The sequence below is a fragment of the Gallus gallus genome, chromosome 15, assembly GCF_016699485.2.
Source record: "Gallus gallus isolate bGalGal1 chromosome 15, bGalGal1.mat.broiler.GRCg7b, whole genome shotgun sequence".
NCBI classification, from domain to species: Eukaryota; Metazoa; Chordata; class Aves; order Galliformes; family Phasianidae; genus Gallus; species Gallus gallus.
The window spans coordinates 10,935,615-10,960,514 of NC_052546.1; the positions used below are offsets into that span (position 1 = coordinate 10,935,615).

A 24,900-nucleotide genomic window follows, 5' to 3' on the forward strand; every position below is an offset into this window, starting at 1 on the left:
TCCAGGCCGACGCTGTGTGGACACACCTAAGACTCTCCTGCACCTCCTCACCTCCCTCCTCGTGCCCCCTGCCTCCTCCCCTGTCCTCACAGCTCTCCCTTCTTTTCTTTTACCTGGCTTCCAATTCTTGGCTTTGAGCTAACAGAGCAACCACTGCTGCACCTTTCCAGCCCTCAGCACGCAAAGCACCACGGGATCACAGCTGCATTCCTGTCCCAGTAAACAACACTGACGTCCTTAGAAAAATGTCCTTCCCGTGTATGAAAACAAAAGCAAAGCACGTGGGTTTTTGGAGTAAGGCCAATGCAGGTATCTGAGCAGGCCCAGTTAGATGCAAACACGCTGTGAAACGCCGCTTGAAGTAAACCTTTGCTATTTTCTTGGTCAAACTGAAATACAGTGAAAATACTCATCACCAGTAATGCTGCTCACCAAGTACTCGGATTACCTGCTTGCTCCTCTTCACAAAGACCTCGAGGGTTTTACAAGACCCTGCACGGCCACCAAAATCCCTGCCTGACCAAAGAGCCCCGGGCTGCCAATAAGGGGAGATGCAGACGCTAAGTAGCCCAGTTTCCAGCAGTGGCCCAGTTACCACCTCACTCACCACTTCGTCTCCATAGTCACCGTTGAGACGCAGGGAGCTGTTCAGGAACTGGCTCTCCAGCCGGCTTTTCAGCTCTTGTACTTGCTTCTTCAAGGTCTCCACCTCTTGCTGGTGCCCAGTTTCAATCTGGCGCAGGCGCTGCTGGATGACATCGGTGTAGACAGGCATCCCGTCATCGTCCAGGTGGCTCCTGGCAGGCTGGTCCGGGCTGCCGGCCGCCTGCTGCTTCCCGAGATGACTCATCATCCATTTCTGGTGCAGGTTCCTCAGGTGAAGCTGTGCAGAGCTACAGCTCGCTGCAGAGACCTGCCGGCTCAGAGAGGCCTTCATCCTCCCGTCCTCCCCGTTCACACAGTGCCCGTTTGTCGCGTGGTATTTCTGCACGATACCAAGCCCTGCAGGCTTCTCTGTCATCTTGTTCTCGGGCTCCAGCTCTCCGTTACACACAACCTCATCTTTACATTCACCTAAAGGCAAGGCACAGGGGGAAGGCATTGGGATGTGTGTGCTGCTGCTACCAGAAGTCCTATGTACTTTTGTGCCCAGTTTCTGAAGTTCTATGCCGCTTTCCCCCTCCGGCCTGTTTTCAATAGTTCGCGAAAGCTCGTCAGCACTGTTGTCCACCAGATGGGCTCTGTGGCACGGACCCTTGGGAACCAGCTCTTGCTTTGCCTCATTCTCTGTTAAGGTTTCTGTAGAACTCTCGATGTTGGATGTCCTCACCTCGTGCAGGCTCATAAGAGGTAACAGAAGGCCGGCGTGCGATACGCCGTGCAGGCTTTCTCCTTCTCCTTCAGGCTTGCCCACACCTTCCTCCACGTTCTTTTGAGTGTCTCTATTTACAAAACTCTCCAAAGGAACAGTCTGTAGTCCTTTCACCTGAGGTAACTTCTGGATAGTGTTACTGAGATCAATGTGCTCCTCCTGGTGTCCTTTAAGCTCACAAGCACCTTGTGAAACCGGACATGGATTGTTCATTACCATACCTTTATCCTCAGCCTTTTCACACAGTTCGCTGACATACCCATGTAGATTTTCAGTTCTCTTCTCCTTATCCGAGGCAATCTCATCCCCTTTACCTGCAGTCTCTAGGCTGCCCCTTAAGTGCTCCTCCAGAACAACATCCTCTTTCGTGGCTTCCTGCAAGATGTTCTCCATCTGTCCCTCCGCCACACCGGCTGCAACAGAAAGCTCTGCTCCCAGCGGAGCCCTGCCCTGCTTGCTCAGGCCATCCCCATCAAACGGATCCTCCCCGGGGTTCCCGAGGCTGCTGAGCTCCAGGGACCTGCGGTGCTCCTGCCACTTCTCATTCAGGCTGGGGTCACTGCTACGCCGGTTGGTTGTAGGCACACTGCTGTCACAGGCTGTCGTCAGATTGTCAAAGGATCTTGTCTTTGGTAACCTACACAAGTACAAACAATCAGAACCCAAAGTCAGAGATTTGTATTTTATTTTATTTTATTTTTTTTTTTAAGTTCAGCTACTACGGCTTAAAACCTCCCCTCCACAACTAGGAGGGTAACAGCCTGCTCACTAATGGACTTCTGCACAGTATTATCCAGGAGCACATTTGGACCATCTGCAGTGCAAAGCTGCTTCAGAACTTTGCTGTTTGCCAGTAGGAAAATCTGTTGAATCAGACTTCAAACATTCCCAGATCCCTTTACCACAAAGCACAGATGCTTACAGTCTGGTCACACCTCCTAATTAACACATGCAAAGAATCACTTCACAAAAAAAACCCTAACAAAGCAAAGAAAGTTATGCAACAGAAAAAGAACTGAAATTCAAGTCAGCCAAATAAAAGCTTATATCCAACAATGATACGAAGGATCCAACAAAGCCAGGCAATGCCCTTTTTAACAGCTTAATTCATTTCCTAATCTCACAGATTCAATATATTTGTTATGCTCTGACCTCTGAAACTTAACAGTTTTCAAACCTGAAACAAGGAAAGACTGCTTTTGGTCAGTGAGTCAAACAGCCCACAAATATGCCTATGAAAAACACTTCCCTCCCACAAGTATTCTCCTCTTAATATCCCACAGTATTCTCTATTGATCTTACTTTACAGGATGGGATTTCTGAGCTCTAGGCTCACCTGCCCAGGGGCTGATCTTCAGGGCTAGAGCCTGGAACAGGGTATGGGGCACAGGTGTCGTCAGCAGGTGTAGAGGGGGAAGAACAGGGCAGGTAAACAGCACTCCAGAGCATTAAATTACGCACATGGCACACTGGGTACAGCACCTGAGAGAGAAAAACACACACAACTGTTCAGAAATTGCAACTGCTTGCTCCCAGGGTGCAAAGAGGTGTTCAGATCTGATTGGGATAGTCCTGGGTTATTATTCAGATTTGCAGCTGGGAGGCCGTGTCAGATCTCTAGATAGTTCAGAAGGCCTGTGAGCAGCTACGGCACTTTTAATCACCTACACCTGGATAAGCAATTATCTTCTCTTTCAGGGAGCTTGAGGCATTACAATGCTGGCTTTCAACTTCCCGTGAATGAATTGCTGCAACGTGCACAGTGTGAATCTACACCTTAATAATGCCTCTGAGCCATTTAAAGTGCAGAGGAATTCAGCAGCCATAGCAGAACCTTCCCTGTACTTTGTACTACAGCGTGCCATACGAGAGAAAGAACTCATAGCCTCTAAGACTGCAATTCATCAAAGCTAACCCTGTCTTTAAAGGAAGCACTCACATGAGAAAAATTAAGTACATGTAGAAATACTTCTGCTGAACAGGCAGCCTGCTCTTGAAAGGGATTCCTTGACTGTGCAATATGCTTCCTATTATGTTTCAATTTAAGAACACCTTGAATCTCTCTATCACTGTTTTTGCAGGGAGCAGCAGAGAGCAGCCAGGGGGGTCAGAGGGAGGGTGTGGGGCAGCTCACTTTGAGGACTGCTGCTCTTAATGACCACGGTTTTAGAACAGATGTGGCCACATCAGTGAGGCACCTTTTCAACACTGAAGTAAAACAAGGAAGAAATGAATACAAGATAGGAAATTAGTAAAACTCCTAAGAACACACAATTTAACCCAGTCAGTTTAGTATGGCGTGCCATTTACCAAGAACATGGCCCAGGTCACCTAGAGCTCACCTGCAGTGCAGGATGCAGCAGGTAAAGGCAGCCCAGGGACAGAGCAGCTACCTGGCTACACTGCCTGCGCTGAGAGTGCTCTCTGAGCTCCTCCTGCTGTTATAAGGGAGCACTCAGATGCACCCATAACTCCAGAAGCCCTCACAATCCGTACTTATCTGCAGTGCCTCATGCTTTCAGCTATCGCACCCACTCTGCTAATGGCAACGTCAGGCTGGAAGGTCTTGAAAGGCTCTCTCTGATGCTGTCTGTCACCACAACAGATGGATGTGCACACAGATGGAGCACAGGCTGCAGGTATGGTGTCCAGAGGAGATGGGCACTGATGGGCACAGTATTCAGCTGATGTGAATACTGAATTCATCCTTTTAGAGCAAATGCAGACGAACTCCTCCTTGCTAAGCCAAGTTTTAATTTTCCTCTAAGTAACAATCATAAGCCACATCCATCATATGCAAACCTAACCCTTGCAGTTAGGTTTGTGGTATCTGATGTTTCATTAACAAAAAGCATTTAAATATTTATAAGAGTCTTTGCTATCCTTGTCATGGTGACCTCTGATGACTGACTGGTTGTTTACATGCCATGCCTACCACAGTGCAGCTCTGTCTAAATGCCCTTCCATCAAATACAAAGGAAGGTAACTGCAAGCCCTTCCTGGACGGGAAGCTTCAATGAGCCAGAGTGAAAATGTGGGAGTATTACAAGAAACACAAATATGCCAGATGATCCTAGTTACATTTTCTGTGTCTGTATTAAACTTGAATCTAAACAGTGTCTAGGTTTGTATGCCATTTTATGACACTCCTCTGACACAGCTTAGTTCTCTAGAAAGGTCTATCTGTCAAACACAGAAATGTTAGTTACAGAAAATGTGTTTCCAGCACAGAGAAATTTCTGAGGTTGCACCTGACATTCCTCAAATACCAACAGCCCTAATGCAAGACCTGAAACATAAAACTGAACAGAGCACCCAGCTGTAAATATCAAAGAGGAGAGCTAAGGTGTTTCCAGAAGGGTGTATTATCTCTACACTGGAGTCACGGTGAGTGAACCTGTATGATGTCCCACTGCTACAGGCTGGGTACTGCACTAAGGATGCACTTCTGAGAGTATCAGACTTGAGAGTCCCCTGAGAGACAGAGACTCTCCCATGAGGTGGGTAAGAAAGGATACGTACAGATTCTGATTGGGAGGAGTAGAGCAGGTTCTTGAAGGCTTTGTTTGCTGCCCGCAGCAAAGACCAGACAGAACAGGTCCGTTCCTGAGTGTGTTTTTCTCCTCTCTCTTTCGCATTGTTGCACAGGAATGTACCAAAGAGGCAAGAGTAGGTGTGCTGCACCAATTTGACCTGCAGAGACCAATACAGATACAGTCATATGGCAAAAGACATCAGCTTAATGCAAGAATGCTTCAGAAAAAAGAAAGCTTTCCTTCAGAGGGCAATACATCCCCTTCCCAAAGACTGATATATACACGAACCTGGAATTTTTTGTCTGTCTCCTTATGAATTAATTGCAAAAGGATTTACACATAGAGGCATCTCTTATAATCATAACTAAAAACTCAAGGAGAAATTGCAAAATATAAAGACAAGTAGTGGTTCATACTCATGCATAAAAGTCTTGCTAACTTAAAATTCACAGACCTGAAGGACAAGTAAGTTATAAAATATTAATGCTGCAGCAGAAAGACAAAACAGTGGAAATAAGTATTAATTTGTGTCAGTATAGATGTAGATAGCATACATCCTAATCATTATTCACTCCATACTGTGCTCAATGCCTGACCAAGCAGCTTAACGTGAACCTAACTTTAAGTATCTGAATAATCCCAACAGTCCCAATGGCTGTGCACAAACAGACTGGGGGTTTTGCTGTAAGGCAGTGAGAACATTAAGGGTAATGTTCACACACAGCTCCCACTGATTAGCGGTGAGCTAGGGAGCCAGTTATAATCTTATGCATCCTATTTCACAACTGAGCTAAGCTAGGACTGTACATAAGCTCAGTTACATGGCCGAGCTGGCAAGCAGTAATGCAAGTCATCTACAATCACAGCAATGTGCTTTAAATCTGTAGTGGATCAGACACTCCATAAAAGCCTTTATTCCTCAGGTTATTCGTTCTGCAGGCTGCAAGTGCCACCTTCCCAGAGACTCGCTTCCTGGCCTTAAAAACTGACTCTGACAGTCCTAGGCAAGTTTCTAATAGGAGGGCTGTCCCCTTCCAAGGAAAACAAACACAGCTGGTACATCCTGTACATTTTCAGCAAAGAAGGAAAAACTGAATGACGAGGTAAAGTGAAGGAGTGCTTAGAGGAGTCTTCAAGTCCCAAAGAGATCAAAGTCAAGGGACGTTTATATTGCCAGTAAGCAATTTTATGTTGTGTGGATGTATTACACTGAACTTATTTCAGCATCTCAAGTGAAATGATTAAATTCATATCATTTATTTCATTCTTTAAACTTCAAAAGAAGCCCTTAAGGGCCCTGCTTCTGTTTTAAGAGTGAACAGACCCCAGGCTCCATGAAGTATACAAGTATTTTTGTCTGCTGCATCAGGGCACCTTTCCCATTTCCTTTATCAGGCTGAAGATATCCTGTCACAGATAGACGGGGAAAATCAGAAACCCCTCAGGGCTCTTCGGTATGTTAGTAGTGGGTTAGGAGCAGTCTATAAAACAGCAAGCTCTCAAGCCACAACTCACAAGGAATGCTTCGTTAAACTCGAAAGAGCAGGGGAACTGCCTCTGGAGCTGATGGACGCAGTCCAGCCACTGCAAAAACACCGGGCAGCGCTCATTGAGGTCATCCGAATTCTCACCATGGCCACAGCGATCGGCAAACTTGTGGCCAAAATCCAGCCACTCCATCTCCACCAGCACCTGGAAACCCTGCAGAAACACAAGCACAGGTGAAAATTTCCTCTTTAGTTCTTTTTTTTTTTTTAAGACAGTCTGAGACTCGTGGAGCTCATCTTATTGCTGTGTCCTCACTCCTCCTGACTTCCCTTCAGAATTAGTCCCCATCACTTACCTTTTCTCCTTTACCCAACGCCTCTATTTTCTTAAATGCTGCACAATGAAATTAGGACTGAAATGAATTCCCAAGCTCACATGGATGGGAAAGGGAACACGACAGATTACTAAGTCCTCTGGGTCACAAGGAAGCAGACCTTGACATGAGAGTTATCTTGGCAAGGCAGGGGCAAGCAGGAACTTCACATCTTGACTCAAACCTGGATAATGGTAACCTTCACTTGGATATAAAAAGGAAATTTTAAAGCTCTCCTCTGAAAACAAAGGAGAGATCTTTCTGTCAAAAAAGAAAATAATTCGACCACGACAAGATATCCACACTCAGAGATTGCTTGCCTACGTGTATATCAAATGTAGCACAGCTATAAGTTTGATAAAGGTCAGACTGCACAATTTCTCATGCAAGCTCAAAGGGCAAAGCACGTTCCAAAATAGTGTCTGGTGAAGTGCCTGGCTGTGACACCTAAGTCTAACAGGACCTAAAATCTACCACGTTAGGAAGGTCTTGCTTCTTAGTGCAATGAAAAACTGTAGATCACACTTTATTAAGCCAATAGTTGTAATTCAAAAGGAAAAAAAAAAGTTGATGGCTGTAAAGCCTGAAAGTGACAACGATGAAATTCGTTTTTCTGAACATTCCTGATTCTTGTGCAGACAGTTACAGTTTATGGCTCCCTCTGATGCAGCAGTGGAAAGGCAGGCAGGAAAAAAGATGCGTGTAGAAGAACTTTTCGATTTGAACAGGAAATGACAACACTGAGGAGGGACCAGGAGGAGCTTCTGTGCCAGAGACAGAGCAGTGTTTTGACCTGGAGGATGCTGACCTCTAGAAGCCACGTGAAAAAGGATCTGAGAAAGCCTCCACAATTTCCTCCAAAGAGCACTGCTACAGTTTCAGTTCCTGGTCCTCACATATCTGAGGGTTTAAACACCAGTTTACAGCACAGTGCACAGACACCAGCTTCTGTTCTAGACAACAAAGGCATCTTGCACGTGGGCTGGCAGATGGAATCTTGCCATCACATATCCCACAGTGCTGAAAAGCCATGGAAGAAAAAAATCAGGCTGAAAAAGCAACAGTGTTATAACTAAGTGACAAGGGATAATGAAAGAAATGAAACTGGAGAAATATGTAGCTAAGAAAACCAGAAAAGAGAAACAGAGAAAGGCTTTGCACCTGCAGTTGGCTGAGAAACTGCAGCTGTGCCAGAAGCACTCTGTATTGCATGTTCCTAAGCTAAATATGGGGAAAGGAACACCATGACTAGGCAGTTATTGAAAAGAGGAAAAACATAATCTGCTCTTGAATTACAGACTATATTTACACCTACATGTAACTGTATCTGCAGACTGCTGTTAGTTAACTCCTGCTAGCTCCTGTGCTGCTTCTAGTTGAAAAATCTGTAATTATTTTTTAATACGAAATTCCTTGGAAAGGAACCCAAACTCAATAAGTGCCTCGTTCACTAACAGATGGCTTACAAACCTCTGTGGTCCTGTAGTAGGGATCTAGCAGCAGTTTGGCCAGAGCCACGATCTGGGGGGTTCGGTCCCAGCCATCCGAGCAGTGCACCAAGACAGGTCGCTGGTCTCGGTCCACAGCATGAACCACAAGTAGTGCAGATTTCAGAAGTACAGATAAGTGCTGCAGCCATTTGGTGCTCTCCAGAGCTGACAACCAACTAGAAGAAAACAAAGGAGGACAATCTTTGCTCTCTTAAAATGCTTCCAGGTTTGAATCTCTGATTTCATCAAATCAAAGCATAGCCATTATTAAATGTGTACTTTAATAGGCTGTGAATGTCATCACCGATTATTTTTCATTTGCATTTTGCTAAGACTTTCCCTGAACTGTAAGAAACAAAGCCTTGCAGTCCACTGCAGGAATAATCAGGCTATGGCACATGGTTTGCTGCATACAGCCTGCAAGAACAAGCAGTAGCCCAGACACGTGCATAGCACATCACCAGCAGAGGCCACCATAAGCACCACTGGGTAACGGTTACTTCCAGCAGCCTGTACTGACTCTCCTGTTCCCAGCTGAGGATTCAGGTTGCACTGCACTCCTGCTGTCCGTGGCGGATCTTGGGACTCTGCCATATGATCAGGACAACTCCACTGTGCATTGGAGGTTTGGAACCTCTGAGCTGCCTCTGCCATCACGCACATCTCAACTACTGCCAGGCTTTCCGAGTTGTGCTGGAGGTGCCTTGAGAATCACAGCAGCATGGAGGTTTTCCTATCAGCTCAGTATGGATGGCTGTTCTGGATCTACTCTGAAAGCACGTACTACATTTAGCAACAAATTCAGGTCAGGGAAATGGTAGGGGAGACAGGACTGGTGCAGCTGCAGTGTCCTAATGAAGATCCAGCCTCAGAAGCCCCTGAGGTGATGCACCACTAGCAGCTCATCATCCCACAGCACTGAAGGGCTACATTCCCTGACAAACCCCTACAAATGCATGAAGCATGTGGAACAGCACTAGAATACTCTGAAGGAGAGCCAGGCTGCAAAGATTAAAGATCCAGGAAGTGCAGGTTAGAGTAAGTGCTAGCACTCAGAAGCCCATTTGAAAGGAATAAGATTCCAGGATCAAAATTCAGGGCTAAAATATAATTCCCAATCTCATTTTCTAGGTTTACTTCAGAGAAAACACTACAACAAATCCTATAGGAATGAAATTACAGGTTTGCATTTTTGCACAGAAAAGTCAGCAGGAGGAAAAAACCGAACACTTGAACATCAGTTTACAAAACAGCAGAAAAAATGTACAGAGAGATGTAAACAGAGGCAAAAACCACCGAACATCCACTTACTTTCCTGGATCTGGCATTTGTGTGCAGAGCAGACGCAGGGACTGAAAGCTCTTCCGGATAGAATGAATGTTTGCCATTCCCATGAACACTACTTCACAGTTTGGATAATACTCTGCAGGGAAATACCGAGAGAAGAAACTAAGAACTATGCTCAGCTTCATTTCTAACAGCAGCTTCTTCCGAAGAACAAACCAACAGTACTGAGGGCAGATGAAAGAAGCTGTTTACAAACATTCTGTAAGGAAAAACTAGTGCCTGGACTTCAGGGGGTATTGCAGACATTACAACACAACACAGCAATACAGGAAAGAATTAGCAAAGCGTTTCTGTATTTCTTGTCAGTGTTTTGCTTCACGTTACAAAAAGCAGAGCACAAACCTATGGAATAGTGATAGTGCTGTGTCAGTGGTTACAGAATGCTTTTATACACACTGAGAAGCATAGAGAATATTTAACTGATAATTTGTGGATGTTCCTAAGTTTGGTAAGCTAATTTCTGTTCCTTATAGGAGTTATGGCTTTGCTTTCATAGCCGCTCAGGAAGGCTGAAAGGTCACTTCAGCCCTTCTTCCGTGCTGAATGTCTCTATTGCAAGGAACATGCAACACCTGAGAAATACTCAAAGTTAGGAAAACAGAATTACTGAGCATTCCTTCAGATGCTGCTACAGCCTGTACTCAGACAGCTGCTCTGCTGGGGAGCAGCAGCAGCACAGTCAGTGGTCACCAGTGGACTGAGCTTTGCTCTGTACTGCTGCTTCTATCTGCACAAAGTGATGACAATAGCAATAAAATGATCTCTCATAGAACAGAAAAAGAATCACGAATTAAAATGGGATATTGATTGCTTGTGTAAGAAAATCCAGCATTCTCTAAGAAGAGTGTGTTTTCTAAAGTTAATGAGGCCAACAAATTCTGGCCCAAACCAGAACATCCTGTTAGTGATAAAACAAGGAACTGCAGTCCAAAATGACTGACAGCACCAGGCTAAGTATTTTTGCAATTTTTACTGAATGATGTTATAAATACCACAAAACAGAATACAACTGAGATGTTACACTTGGAGAATGAAGTAAACTTGGCAATTCCTGGGAAAAAAAACCCATCAGCATAAATGAAGCACTTAATGCAAGTCAAATGTGCTGGAAGCGATACTGAAGCTGCCTGGACATTTTCTACAAACAATTCAAGAATCAATAGACATGAGGAAAATTAAACCTATTGTATACACTGCTTTCCATTTTGCAGTTTTACTCTGTGATGATGATGAGTTATTTATTCATTTTGAGGTGTTAAATGGAAAATTCATCTCTTCCTTCTGATGTCCATCTATCAAAGTGCAGCTATTGCAGCAAAGACCAAAGCAGGAATACATGGCTGAAATAGCTTTTGTTACCTTATCAACAATTTTTTCTGTTATTTTTTTTTTTTTTCAGATTCTTCAGCCATGGAATTTTAACAGTCTGTATTCACATCCAACAGCAATAGAATAATATCTTGTTTATATCATCAACCATTAGCAAGTGCCAAAGTATACAGAAAGTGATAAATGTGAATGTATGACAAATGCAAGATGGATTAGGATTTCAGTTGCCTCGGGTTACAGCATAAATGCTTACAAATGCTTCAGCTTTACAAAAATTGTTGAAAAGTTGTCTTCTGCACAACCATTCCAGAACACTGCTATCCTTTACAGTTAACAGATTTCAAAGTTTGCTCAGTTTTTCAGATATTTAGACAGTGGATGTGTTTGTCTCACAGTAGTTTATGTATTTGACTCAGGAGGGGAAAGACTATCAGCACAGTAGAGCATACACTGAGCCCTGTTACCAGCTGGTTTTGTGCTGTGAGAAAGCTAACTGACAGTTAAACCTGTCCTTCTGAAGGGCTGTGTGACAGCTGCCACGGTCCAGAATTTTCCTCTAGATGAGCAGTACTTGCATCCACGCAGTCTGTTAAATATGCACTACCTAAGTATATCACTGTAATTATGGTCAAACAAATGTTTTTGATCAACTTAATACAGAACTGTGAAGAAGTACTGCTTACCTGGGCACTCACAGCCTCCACCTTTGGCTCTGTTAGCCACAGCTGCTGCATAGGACCGTGCATCTAAGATCAAAAGCTTCTGAGGCTGTATTGCCAAACTCTCTGCTCCCGAGGCATTAGAGATTGAGGAATCTGGGGGAGAAGACATGCAATTGAAGAATAACTAGAGGGATACTCTTGGCATTGTTTGCAACAATGATTCACTCAAGTCCCACTGTGTGTATGCATTGTGCACACAGAAATCACAGAATGCCTCATTAATTACAAGGGATACAATCTGTTACAGCACACAGAGGAGATGAAGCTTTATATAAAAGCTCTGCCTTTTACAGAAAAGCAACAGTGGCAAACTTACCAAATTCCACATCAGAGAGGTCTCCTCCGTTGGAGAAATCTCTTGAACAATTTCCATTCATTAGTTTGTTACTGCTGGACCTTGAATCTGACGCACAGGCTTTGGCTACGGACTGGACAAGGTGCTCATCATCTGCATTCCTCCAGCCCCACCAACTGACCTCAGGTTGTCCACAGCGGGAAATGACTGCTCCATTGCTCTGGTGCCTGAAAAAGTAGAGAACAGAAAGATCTAGTGCATAACTTGAAAGGTCAGGATGAAAAACACAGAGGGCACGAAAAGTTAAACGGTTCCCTCCAGCATTTTAATTCCTGTTGAGGAACCTATAGCTCAGCAGTTATCCCCAGCCTGTGATTCAGTGGACAATGCATTCCACATGCTTCACTTCAAAATGCTGCCTGTAACTACACATTCGCTTAAAGGGAAAAGTCAAAGCTGAGATTGGTAATGGAGAACAGAGCATTCTTCTGCTTAACATTGCTGCCTGTTTGCCAGTAAAAGCTGGGGAACATTTCAGAACAACAGGCTGCCATAAAGGGGTATCCAACACCTCCTGGCTAGTCAGGTCTACAGCTGCAGTGTGACACACTAAATGTGAAAGTTCAATTTAGCTCGTGCTAAATTATAAAGCTAGAAAGGAGTAAAACCAGAGATTCATGCTTTGATGAGCTTTCTGTTGTTAAATCAAAACATTCCACTAATTGAATCTGGGAAGAATGTTATGATTTTGGTATGAAATGCTGGCAGAACGCAGCACGCCTTCTGTCTGATGGTATTTAACACCAAGCATAACCAACTTGCACACTGATGGTATCCATTTCCAAGCATCATCTGTGAAGCACCAAAGGCAGTCCTTGAACACTTTGCAGAACCACATCTGGGAGCCACATTATTTTAGGCATTATTGCACTAGTTTCTCAGAAAGCAAAACATCTGCAGTTATGCTCATTCTGAAGTTTGCTATTTAGTGTTTGTTAGGAAAGAGTGGCCTTCTACCTTCATGTAATTTTGAAAAAAAAAAAAAAAAAAAGATTTAAAAACCAACCAAGACCTCAAAATGTCACCCCCCCCCTAAGCTCCTCAGATTCTTCCCCTCCTCAGGTTCCACCAGGTGTGGTTTTCTCTATTCCTCCCCCTCTGTGGGCTGTGTTTCATCTGCTGCCTCTCACACCAACCACACCATGCAGGAGAGCACCAAGGAGCTGCTGCAGAGCACCAGCAGCACTGCTCTCCTCCATGTAAGCACCAGTGTGGTGCCAGGCTGCTAATGAAGTGCACAAGCACATAAACTTTTCTGTGGACACCAAAGTAGCAATGAAAAAGGAAAAACTGCTTATTAACTGAACATTTTTCTTCTAAAATGGGATATAACCTTTAAGTACTCTATACACTGATGAAACTTCAGAGGACTGGAAAATAAGACAGAGAGAAGTCTATCGAATATATACATATATATGTTTTTTAAATGCCTTAAGAATTATTAAGTATTATTACTAATTGACTACACAAAGAACAGATGTGAAATAATTGAAGAGTATCCAACCGCTGCAAACACGCTTTGGAAAACAGATTAAGACATTTATCATTTACTCTTAAAAAAAGGTGTTCTGAAACATTCACTTAATTCTTGCTTGCTGCCTCCATGCTGACACATCCCACTGCTGCCAACAGAACACACGATTTCCCATTCACTGCAGTGCTTACACCTGGCTTCTACACCATCCTCCCTGACGTTCCCCAGACACACTGTGAATTCAGAGGACCTCAGCCACACGAGGAAGGCACTGCAGGTGGGGATGCAAAGGAAGAGCAGAACCACAACTCTGCTCAGGCCACATGGTGACTCAGCAGTGCCAAGGAGTGGGACACCAGAAGGTTACACCTTACAGCCCATCAGAATGATTCTACCACTTACCCACATGCTCTTCCTTCTGTTTCAATGACCTGCAGACACACATCCCCCCCAGCAAAGGTGTGTTTAGGCAGTGCCCTCCTTGCTCAGGTGCACCGGCGGAAACACAGCCTCCACATTCCTACAATTATGTGCCAATTGCTGTGCCTAAATGTTATGCTGGAGGAAAAGAAGATGGAATTTTCCTGCAGACAAATTGACCATCCCAGCCTCACCTCCACCAAGTGCTGCTTGACTGCACAGAGATAAGGGTAAGCTGAATCTTTAAGCAAATTTAAGTTAGCTTTGACAGTCCTGAACAGGAAGAAGGCCCACCCACACCAACACATCTCACCTTTCTCCTCTCTGTAACCAATTTATTGTTGTTATGCTCAGGTGTCAGAAATTGGTTCATAACCTGTTGCCAGAGCTCAGCACAGCCACGTCGCAGTGCACTGCAGGGAGCAGCAGCAGGCTGCCTCACACTGCTCATTCAATAGCAGTGTGAACATCAGGTTAAGGCTTGCTGCTGAAAAACTCAGAATTCTGAAGTATTTGGTGATATTGTATTTTAAGTATTCCTCATAGCTCTTTTGTAATGGTTTCATATAAAATTCTTTCACTGAGAGGAAGCAACTGACACACTGCATTAACAGAAGCAAAGGAAAAGCAATCTGAATGCCACGGCATTTACAACAGGTGCCAGCCAGCTCCACGCAAAGGAAAATGGATTGCTGTTGAAATGAACTGCCTTCTAGAAGCAGAACTATTGATAAAAATTTAGTTGAGCAAAAAAATATATGCCACTCACTGAGAGGCTGCCTAGCTCCCTGGTACGCTGGCACAAATAACAAAAGAAAATAAAACATCATTAGATATGCAATAATTCTATTCTGAACACCTAGATAAGCTCATTTACTCTCCCATATGTTCTCCCGGATTTCATTACCACCTTCCTGCAGGACCATTTTCACAGAATCATAAACAGTTATATTTTCATCTCCAGGTTCTCGCCTCCCATTTTACCCTGACTAACAGGACCACCAGGACTGAAGCTGAGCTCGCCGATGGCTGAGAAGCCCTAATACTCCTAAGCAGAAACCAGCAAACGATTCTACTTACAGCACCACACTCATTCCAACTGAGCTGGCCTCAAAAACAAACAAAAAATAGCAAATAGTTTAAGTGTGATTCTGAGGTCCATTGGGATGGACCTGAGGATAAGATGATATCATTCACACTGCAGTAACAAAACAAAAGGAGAATTAAAAATATTAAACCAAACCTTCCACCCAGACCTCCTAACCTCCTGGAGAGACAGTAACATGTAGCCTCTAGACAGGAAACTAGAAGTTACGTAGTGTATCACTCACTCTGTAACTATAAAAACCATTGTATAGCACTGTATAACTGTATGATGTACAGCCCACCTCTGCATAAGCTTAATCTTTGTGTTCAAGAAACCTTTTGAGTACAACAATAAATCCACCAAGTCCTTGCAACCACAAGGAGCAGTAATAAAGGTCTGCACAGCTCCCTGCACAGCACTACTTAACTACAAGTACTTGCAACCAAAGAAATCATTACTGTAATTCACCAAAGTAATTCAGCAAGTACGGTACACGCAAAGTTCTGTTTACCTCTGCTTCCTGTGCTGGCAGAAGCACTGCCTGTGTGGGCAATAACCTTCAGCAGTGAGAGACCCAAAGGCACCTCCGACACAGCTCATTTCTCAGTAGGTTCTCAGGAGTTCAGGATAACGTTTGTATAAAGTAGATGAAGTCCTCTGTATTGCCTCATTCATTAAAATTTCCAAGGGCTTCTTCCTAACACTGATTCTCCGGGACCAAAGACAGGTAAGCTACAGAACCTGTTCCAGGCCAGACTTATCTGCCTCAAGACGTGCCTGGATTTTCAAACAGGCAAGCATGGAGGGAAACTGCAGAAGCTGGGTGTCACATTTTTCTGGAAATGTGATCATCAAAAAGAAGCAGTGCTCCTCGGAGCACGGGGAAATGCAATCTAGGAGGAGTATTTTCTGAAGTTTGCCTCTGAACTCAGCATGTTCAACTTCCCAGACTGTGGATACTGCCACAGCTTTTGGATGCTTTATGAGAACAAAGAGGTTTTTGTAGCCAAGTGTCTGCCCCACTGCTGCCTCATCCCAGCATTCAGGAAATGTCTGAGACTTGTTATTGGGTGTATTTAAAACATTATTACTTTCTTCCCCAAAGTAAAGCAATAAGAGTGGAGTTATTAAATGCGATCAATAAATAATGAAATCAATAGTCCCCACATCATTCAACAGATAATAACACTGAATGAGCTTTTGCCCATTACTTCCTCAAAAGCAAGGAAAAAAGCTGCTTTTATGTCACACATATAAAGAGAGAACTATATATGGATTTCCAATCATACGGATCATCAAGCAGTAGCTGATTTGGCTTCTACTGGAGTGCAGAACGATGAAGTGATGTCTCGAAAATCTATTACAAAGTGTCAAGGTAAAGGAAAAAGAAATCAAAAAAGGGAAACTTTTCTCTCACTGGAACAAAGATACAAATGAAATATTATGTCGTAATTTAACATATGTAGACTCATCTGAGCTGTCGAATATTAATGCCAGGAATTAAACAATTTCAGTCAGTGAGGTCTTTCAACCATTTAAATCACCACCCCATAAACCTCCAGAAAGCAGCTGTACCCAAGAATGCTCAGAAAGCCATTACTTTCCCTGCCTAGTGAGAATGGGGGCAATGCTTCCCCACGTTAAGTGTGCCCAATTATGTGACAATTGCATCAAAGGCACAAAGCTCTGAAATAAGGTGTTGGAAGCTGGATACAAAACCATACATAAATTACACTGCTCTCTTTTATACATAGAAACACTTATGTACTACCATAACAATCAATTACCTATGTCTAAAAAAATCAGCACATGCTGGAAAACATTCTTCCCATCACAGATTGAACTGAAGATGGGGGCAATTCCTGAACGTTTGGAGAGGATGCTACCACTTCATTTTGAGGGGAAAAGGAGAAAAGATAGGAGGGTTCAGAACCATCCATCTGCTGCCACAAGTGATTTGCTATCCATTCATGGAGCACAAACTCTTATGTAAATGGTGCTTTGTAGCCTACCCTTAACTCTTGTTCCTCTGCTCCTCTGACCTAGGTCATATGATTCTGTCTACTTTACCGACCTCTAAATTTCACTTGCAACTCAGAAAACAGCTCTTTTCTCTCTGCTTCGAAGAAGAGGATGAGTGGGCAGATTTAATGGAACTCTCAGTATTTGCTGTATTTTTAAAAAATCAGATGACAAAGGAATTAAAGAGATTTCAAACATTTACAGGAGGATACAAGTACAAAGGTCCCAGAATACTTGGGAAAAAAAATCTGAAATATATTTCTTACTAAATGAGCTACTAACAAATATCTCAGAAAAGCAATTATCCTACGAATAATAGCTGAACTCACTTTAAGGAAAAGGCTGCCTGATTAAAGCTATATAAAATATGTAGATGGAGCAAACATATGCATTATTTTGTAAATGAGTTTTAAATAATTCTAGGATTTGTTCTTGTTTATAGTGCACAGTTTGAATATCTGTTTTCTCCTTGTGTTTCTTTTCTGTATGACTCTTCTTCCAAATGGCCAGGTGAGAACTAAAGAAAGATGGCAAGAGTACCTAGCTAGAGATGCTACTTACCATTTCTTCAGTTGCATCAATTTCTCCACCTTACATTTTTTCATTTTCATATTTTCAAAACATATAACTACCTTAACTGAGATGCTGCCCTATGAATGCCTTGCAGGACACACAATGCTGAGTGCTACCACAACACATCTGGAATTAAAAGATACAAACCATTATTCACACTCAGACTGAATAGGTAGCAAGTCTGTCTTACTTCATAAATGGCTTGACAAGGGCCAATACGTGCTGCTGTGCACACATTCTTGGAGATTTAAATAGGTATAAAGTGATGTATACATGCAAGTAGCAGATGCAGAGACAAAAATCCCAAACCATCAAGGTTAACACATCATACTTGGCTGTCATTTCATCACAGGTCTGAACTTCTTTTCTCATACCAGAGCTCCCTGGCATCCTTGTCTGAACTGTTAGGATGATTTGTTTCCCAGGTCCTGTTCTGCTCATCCACACAGTATTGCCTCTGGGATCCTTCTGGAGTGGAGCAGCAGGATCTCAGCCCAGGCAGAAGCCCAGAGTAGATGACTGAACAGATCTGCTTAGGTATGGCTCCCACAGGCAGTGTAGAGGAGACTGTGGCAGGTTTTGTTGCCCCTTTCCAGCCTAGTTCCCCAGCTCTACCTTGGCAGATCCTGGGCCGTCATGAAGCGTCCCTCCACATCATGTCATACACACAAGAACAAGGCAAGATGTGAGGTAGGCCTCTAATTGCTTTGAATATATGATAAAGTTATTCATTTAAAATATCTTTAACACTTTCGTTAAAGACTGTCCAGCTCAGTGAGTGGACATCTGTGGCCAACAGAGCCAGAACACTCTTCATGACAAGCCAAGATTACTGGTTCCAAGTTATTTCAACTCTCATCTGCTAGAACATGTCAGCTGTTGTCTGGTGAAAGCTGTTCCAGTGCCTACCTGTACACAACAGCAGGGATGCGCTTCCAAGACCGAAAGCTTGCCACGCTCTCCAGCTCTTTATCCGTGATCCAGGCAGGAACTATAATTTCCTGGGGGTAGCTACCACAGAGCCTGTGAGAAAAGCAGCACATAGGGTTGGATGTAAGAAGTACAGAGCAATTACACACTACCTACACAACATGAACCAAAGAACACGATAAGCAACTTAATACCTGTTCAGTTCAGCAATTTTGTTAGACCGTTCCATTGTACATTAATAACCATATATAAAAATAAGTGTGAACAGCAAGGTGCAGCTCAGGGTTAGAAGATTCCTGTTTGTGTACGCTGATGATTTGAGACTCCATCGGCTGAAATAAACTGGGCACACAAAAAAAGACTCTACTTTCTCTCCAAGCTAAAGAATTGACCACTCGGTTACTGGGTCACAAAGCACAGAAGAACCACCTGTGCTACTCAAGGCAAGGAACTTGTATAACTTGTGAATAATTACATAAGCTAATCAAACCCTCCTGAAGGCAGGGATCTCAGTGCACTGGCTTATGTTCGAGTGGTTAACTGGAATTTTCTTCTACCAGATCCATCTCATCCTCCGTTATTCAGCTAAGAAAGTCATGGCTGCCAAAGAGGGCAGTCAGTAGGGCAAACCTACTGGGCAAAGAGGGCAAACAGTCAGGGCAAACCAGCAGACCAGGCTGCCCAGAGCCACATCCAGCCTGGCCTTGAATGCCTCCAGGGATGGGGCATCCACAGCCTCCTTGGGCAACCTGTTCAGTGCATCACCACCCTCTGTGTGAAAAACTTCCTCCTTCTTTCTACCTAAAAAGGTCTTCTAGCAATACGTAAGTAGAAGAAACAGGAAACAAGAAGAATTAGCATTGTGTGTTGCTAGTTCTAATTACATTATGGTTCTGGGTAGTAGACCACAATAATTTTTATAACTCATGTTAAAATATATACACTAGTAGGAGAAAATCCTTTAAGACATCAAGTAAGTTCAATACCTATTATGTTTTACTAAACATAGAATACACACTCCTACAATGAAATCACATGAAGGAACTTAAAAAGACACATTCACTGAGTGAGGACAGGTTTGAGTGCATTTTATTCAGAAAAATATACCAATTGTGCTGAAAAAAATAATCCTATCTCAAGTGCTGGCCACAAGAACGAAGCATTTGTATTATTCTGTTTCCTTATGGCACTGAAATTCTCTTTTTCTTCAGTACTCTTTAGTGTTTTTACTAGGCTAGACTTTCAGACACCAATACTGCTCGTGCAGTGACATCAGCTACCAACTGCAAGTCATTATCCTCCATAGTTAAGGCAATGAAACACGTTCCATCACCAAGTGTTACTGCTGGTTTTGCACTGAACTGGACGGGGCTCCAGCAGGACACTCCTACTGACCATAAACAGAGAAACACCTTTCTCCAGCCCAGCAGACAGAAGAGGGGACATTTATTTATCCATACTCTCAGGAAAAGTATTTTTCCCACTTATTTTCAGGGTCTGTGGGTTTGACTCATCCAAACTAAATTTTTCCCCACAAGACTCTGTCATAAGTTAGAGAATAAGGTACTGAACTTTTTATAAGTTCAATACAGCTCCACTCTTTGCTGACTTCTTAAGGCTTCCCTTTCTTGCACTAGAAAGCTTATTCTCTAAGGAGACCTCCAGCTAGCACATCAAAATCAGATATTTCTAAGCCTGCAAAATTGTAACAGTTAACAAAACATTAAATACTACTTTAAAAGCACATTTATGCTATAAAACAGAAAAAAATAAATCCCTAATTTTAATTGTCCCTTGTTAGGAACTGCAGAACTTGGAAAAAGTTCCAGTAACCTGCTATAAAAAAGTGGTGTTTTGAGATGCTGTCTGGCTGCAGATCAGCAGCCCACATAACTTACTTGTACTTTTCATTGATGTTGGAAATTCTCCAGGCATTGTTCATATCAAAACCCATCCTCTCCACTTCATTTTTAAACCTTGAAGTTACGTGTTCTCCTGGGTATCAAAGGCAGAGAGAGAAAATAAAGGTGAAATAACAAGATTCCTACCTTCCAAAACAGAGAAAGACACCGTGCTCATTAAATACTAAAAAGAGGAAAGAACACTTCAGAAATATTGTCCACCTTCCATAACCCTGTTTGACAATCTGTATCAAGCACAAGTACCACAGCTTGTATTGATGGCTGTCCCTGATCAGCTCTCTGGAAATGCCAACATCCATAAAATAGTGCTCTTCTCTAAAACAACCTGCCTCTGTAGGTTCATGTAAGAAAAACAGGTAAGCTCTGTATATTAATGTGCATCTCAGACTTCCACCTCTAAATTGCAGATTATTCCTCCATAAATCAGAGAGCTGATGACAATTAAACACGTGACTGTTAGACACTAATATCAGTCATGAAGTTTAATATATTAAAGGAATGAGCTCCATTTTTTCCTGGACATAATTTTTTAAAGTATCAAAACACAGCTGAAAAATATACAAAAAGGAAGAAGTATTTTGATAGAGTCTGGAGAATTAAAGCTACTTAAGAGTGTAGAAGAGGATAACTTGTACAAAATGTCTACATTACAACAGATGTGTTTAAGCAACAGCAGAAAAAATGATTCTGCAAGTCTTTCTATTGCTTGTCTCTTTTAATGACTATCACATAATCATGAGGCAGCAAGTGGGAGAAAGATGTACTGAAAAATTAGGGCTTTAAGAATTACACCTTTCTTTTACATATTTCAAAAAACCACTGATGTCTTCAAATACATGAGATATACGTACAGACACACGTGTCCCTGGGGATGTAAAGGTCCATGCCTGAAACATTTTTGTGATATTACCAAGCAATTAGAGATAGAGAAATAGGTAAAGTAAGAATAAAGATAATGGCCTAACCACAAGCCTTAATTAACCATGAAAGAAAAGCTACAACGTTACTCATTTTTACAGCTCAGTTCATGGCACTCTGCAATTCTAGACGTGCTTTACCCACGTGCAAGATATCTGTGTAAGGGAAGTCTAATGAGATTGTTTTTCTCACACTATTTGAAAGTTTACATGGGAGAATGGCACTGTGTGCAAAGAGAGAAGACTCACTCTTCAAGGCTCATTGGTAAAATCAGGGACCTGACTGTCCATTGTCACTTCCTCACTTTCCATCATGTCACTGGTAAAGTAGTTTCCAAAAAGAAAAAAAAGAAATTATTCTGCCTCCCAGGCTGTGAATCTTCAAAAAGGTCAATCTCAGTAACATGGAGGCACTGCATTCTGCTTTACTTTCCTACTGTCAGATCGATTGGAGCGGAGCTTGCCAACATTTTCCCACTTCTCACATGAACTCTTATTGCCTGCATGAGCTTGAATTTATTATCTTCTAGCCACCTAGAATAGATCATCCTGAAATGTCCTCTCTGTGAGGACAGGCCTTTGACCCTTTCTCAAATGCAGAAATGAAACTGGAACAATACATTCTGGCCAGTCCACCACTTCTGTCTTGCTCTTCTTTATCAATGCCTTTTATTTCTGCCTCTAAGTGTTCTATTGGAAGAGCAGCATGCCCTTGATGCACTGAGGATGGGTTTCATTATCAGCTGCTGTGAAGAATGGTCATTAAAACTCAGGGCACATGCTGAATTAATTACCTGGGTAGCAGATGAGCAGACTAGAGTATCTTCAACCATCAGTGCCACACACTGCTAACGTGTTTTAGAGAAACAGATGAAAATGAAATACCACGTTCAGTTTCTCCCTCTAGTTTATAGCTACTCTGTGCATCAAGAAATGAAACCACAGCATTACCATTTTGTCTGCCCCTCCTGAATGGGGATATTTTGAGCGGCCTTCTGAGCCCAGATGGACAATCTTTAACTTCCTAAGCACAGCCAACCAACTCTCAAGATCCAAGGGAAAGCAAGCTAGAGAAGTTGTGGACATGTGTTTTATAACTATAAATGTTGATCACATAAGCCACAGTTCAAGTCTCTCACTACATACACAAACAGTGCTTTAGAATGTATTTTTCCCCAGAATTTGATATTTAGATACATTTTGAAGCAGTTCAGTATTTTTATCCATCTCTACCAAATACTGGGCTGCTTTGATGTAAATAAACAAACAAAAATCCAATGACTTGGATTAGTTTTTTTTAATTATACTCCCATCTGTTTAACAATAATTTAATTCTTTATAGGAGGAAAACACCTACCTTCAGAAATAAGCAAGCTACAGAGGAGAAAAAGTTACTACTTACCAATTTCATAGCTACATCTCTAAGACAAAAAAAATGTTCTGTAAAGGTTTATCACAAAGTGAATGCTGCTCTGCATAACCCACTATTAGGTTGAAGCCTATCTGGAAAGGACCCAAAGGAGACTTAGTAAACCTGTATTTTTCTACTATCTTCCAGCTAATGAATTCGCTTAGGAGGGGAAAGATCTGAATTTTAAAATCTGCTCTGAGGATTTTTCTACCTTTTTCAGTAATTGCTAATGAAGCAGGTAAAGTGCAGGAGGAGAACCAGAACCAAAGAACACCTCCTCCCACCTGGGTGCCACCTACTGGCTGCTCTTCCTCAGCCGTCAAGAAAACTTCAGGCTTTGCTGAGGCACACCCCAGCTCCAGGGATAGGTGTCACACCACACTACCACTCCTCTCCATTAAGAAAGCTCTGATAATTAAGATGCTTTTCTAAGATGTATGTATGTAGAGGGGCTCAGACTGCGGGGTGCCTGGAACACAGATTTCCTCATATTCAAGCAAGTGCTATAACCACCAGAGCAGGAATTTGCAGTTTTTATTTACTTGTGGACTTCTCTAACTATCCAGTGCGGATGGTATTTAACTAAAAATAGGTCACTGTACTGCAGCTGTGAACCTCACACACAGCTCAGAGATTTTCTTCTTTACCTCCTACTCCTCAACATCCATGCTAAAGGTGACTGCTGTAGGTAATTACTAAAAACTTGACTATAATCAGTACAAAACGTTTTAGAATGAGTTACTGCCATGGTGAACAAAATGTTATCAGTACTATATGTGACTGCCTAAATTAAACACACCACAGTAACTTCCCCACAACACTGAGGTACTGTTTTGCACTTTTTTTTTTTACCCCAAGGTAGCTATGGAGAGAGCTAATTTGTCCAGTCAGAACAAACGTCACATCATGCAGAAGTCCATACGTGCAAGGCCTGTGCTGCAAGTTAGATACAGTACACAACCACTGAGTAAGTGCAAGAACTGATGTAAAAAAAGTCCACATAGAATCACAGAATGGCCTGGGTTGAAAAGGACCACAATGATCATCTCATTTCAACCCCCCTGCTATGTGCAGGGTCGCCAACTACCAGACCAGGATGCCCAGAGCCACATCCAGCCTGGCCTTGAATGCCTCCAGGGATGGGACATCCACAGACTCCTTGGGCAACCTGTTCCAGTGATAGAAATTCTTCAGGTATAATTTAAACCAAAAAAAAAAAAAATTATTGATATCGATTGTTTTTGTGGGTTTTTTGTTTGCTTGTTGGTTGGATGGTTTCTTTTGGAAAGTTCTGGATTTCAGCAGAAACCGGGCAGTTCGTGGTCAAACCATCTGTGAAGAAGCCCGAAGTGCTCCCACATACCTGGCCGACACAAATCCCCGTGCTGCTCCTTTTCACTAGCATACACCTCCATACACCATGCGTGGTAGGCAAATGAGAAAAGGTCTTCTATCTTGGAAGGAGGGCGGATGGCATTGTTCAGACGCTTAAGCCAATCTTGACACTGCTCAAAAGTAGAAAACTGACACCTGTCACAGAAAGAAGCATCCATCTATTAATTCTCAGTAACAGATGCCAGATTATAAGATCTGATAGGCTATGAAAATCTCTGTGAAAGCAAAAAAATGAGAGCAAACATCTTACAGATAACTTAGTTCTGCTTCTGTGTACATTCTAACAGACAGTAAAAATGAAACCTTTGGATATTCATACAGAAATACATCTTATGGATTCAAGTTAAACTCTAAATATGCAAGCAATATTCTGTGACTGGGAATAAAGCAACGGTACGCCTTACTCATCATGACTGAGGAATGTTTATGCAGACACCTCGTTTAAAATAGTGGACAGTATCACTGAGTTCAGCATGCAGCCTTCATACAAAAGCAGAATGGTTGTGGCATCTTGCTGAAGGGTGCTCTCAGATGGACACAAAGCACAGAACTATTGCATTCATTATAATCTATTATATTCCTGCAAGCAAGAATGTATTTTTCATCAGACATAGAAGGAAAATCCATCTGAACAATATACTTAACAATGTACTACTTAACAATGGGGACAAACTCCAGTATCTGAAATCTTGCATTATTCCCCTTACCACATATGCTAAGATTCTCATTTCTGGCCT

The 24,900-nt window shown here is 42.6% G+C and overlaps 1 protein-coding gene across 19 annotated transcripts in view; it reads right to left on the bottom strand.

The window, feature by feature from the left end:
* Positions 1-24,900, bottom strand: part of MTMR3 (myotubularin related protein 3) — a 74,440-nt gene that overhangs the window by 7,121 nt on the left and 42,419 nt on the right. For 18 of the 19 annotated variants that reach the window (XM_040648090.2, XM_040648088.2, XM_046901172.1 and 15 more), the window contains 11 exons: positions 24,132-24,298; positions 20,417-20,513; positions 18,498-18,611; positions 11,974-12,179; positions 11,619-11,750; positions 9,571-9,682; positions 8,240-8,435; positions 6,424-6,609; positions 4,895-5,065; positions 2,709-2,854; positions 608-2,009 (listed from right to left, as the gene is read on the bottom strand). In XM_040648090.2, the coding sequence (XP_040504024.1) occupies positions 608-2,009; positions 2,709-2,854; positions 4,895-5,065; positions 6,424-6,609; positions 8,240-8,435; positions 9,571-9,682; positions 11,619-11,750; positions 11,974-12,179; positions 18,498-18,611; positions 20,417-20,513; positions 24,132-24,298 (2,929 nt within the window). Of the gene's footprint in view, positions 1-607; positions 2,010-2,708; positions 2,855-4,894; positions 5,066-6,423; positions 6,610-8,239; positions 8,436-9,570; positions 9,683-11,618; positions 11,751-11,973; positions 12,180-15,504; positions 17,520-18,497; positions 18,612-20,416; positions 20,514-24,131; positions 24,299-24,900 lie in introns of those variants that run through there. The other variant, XM_015294843.4, reaches the window with a different exon arrangement.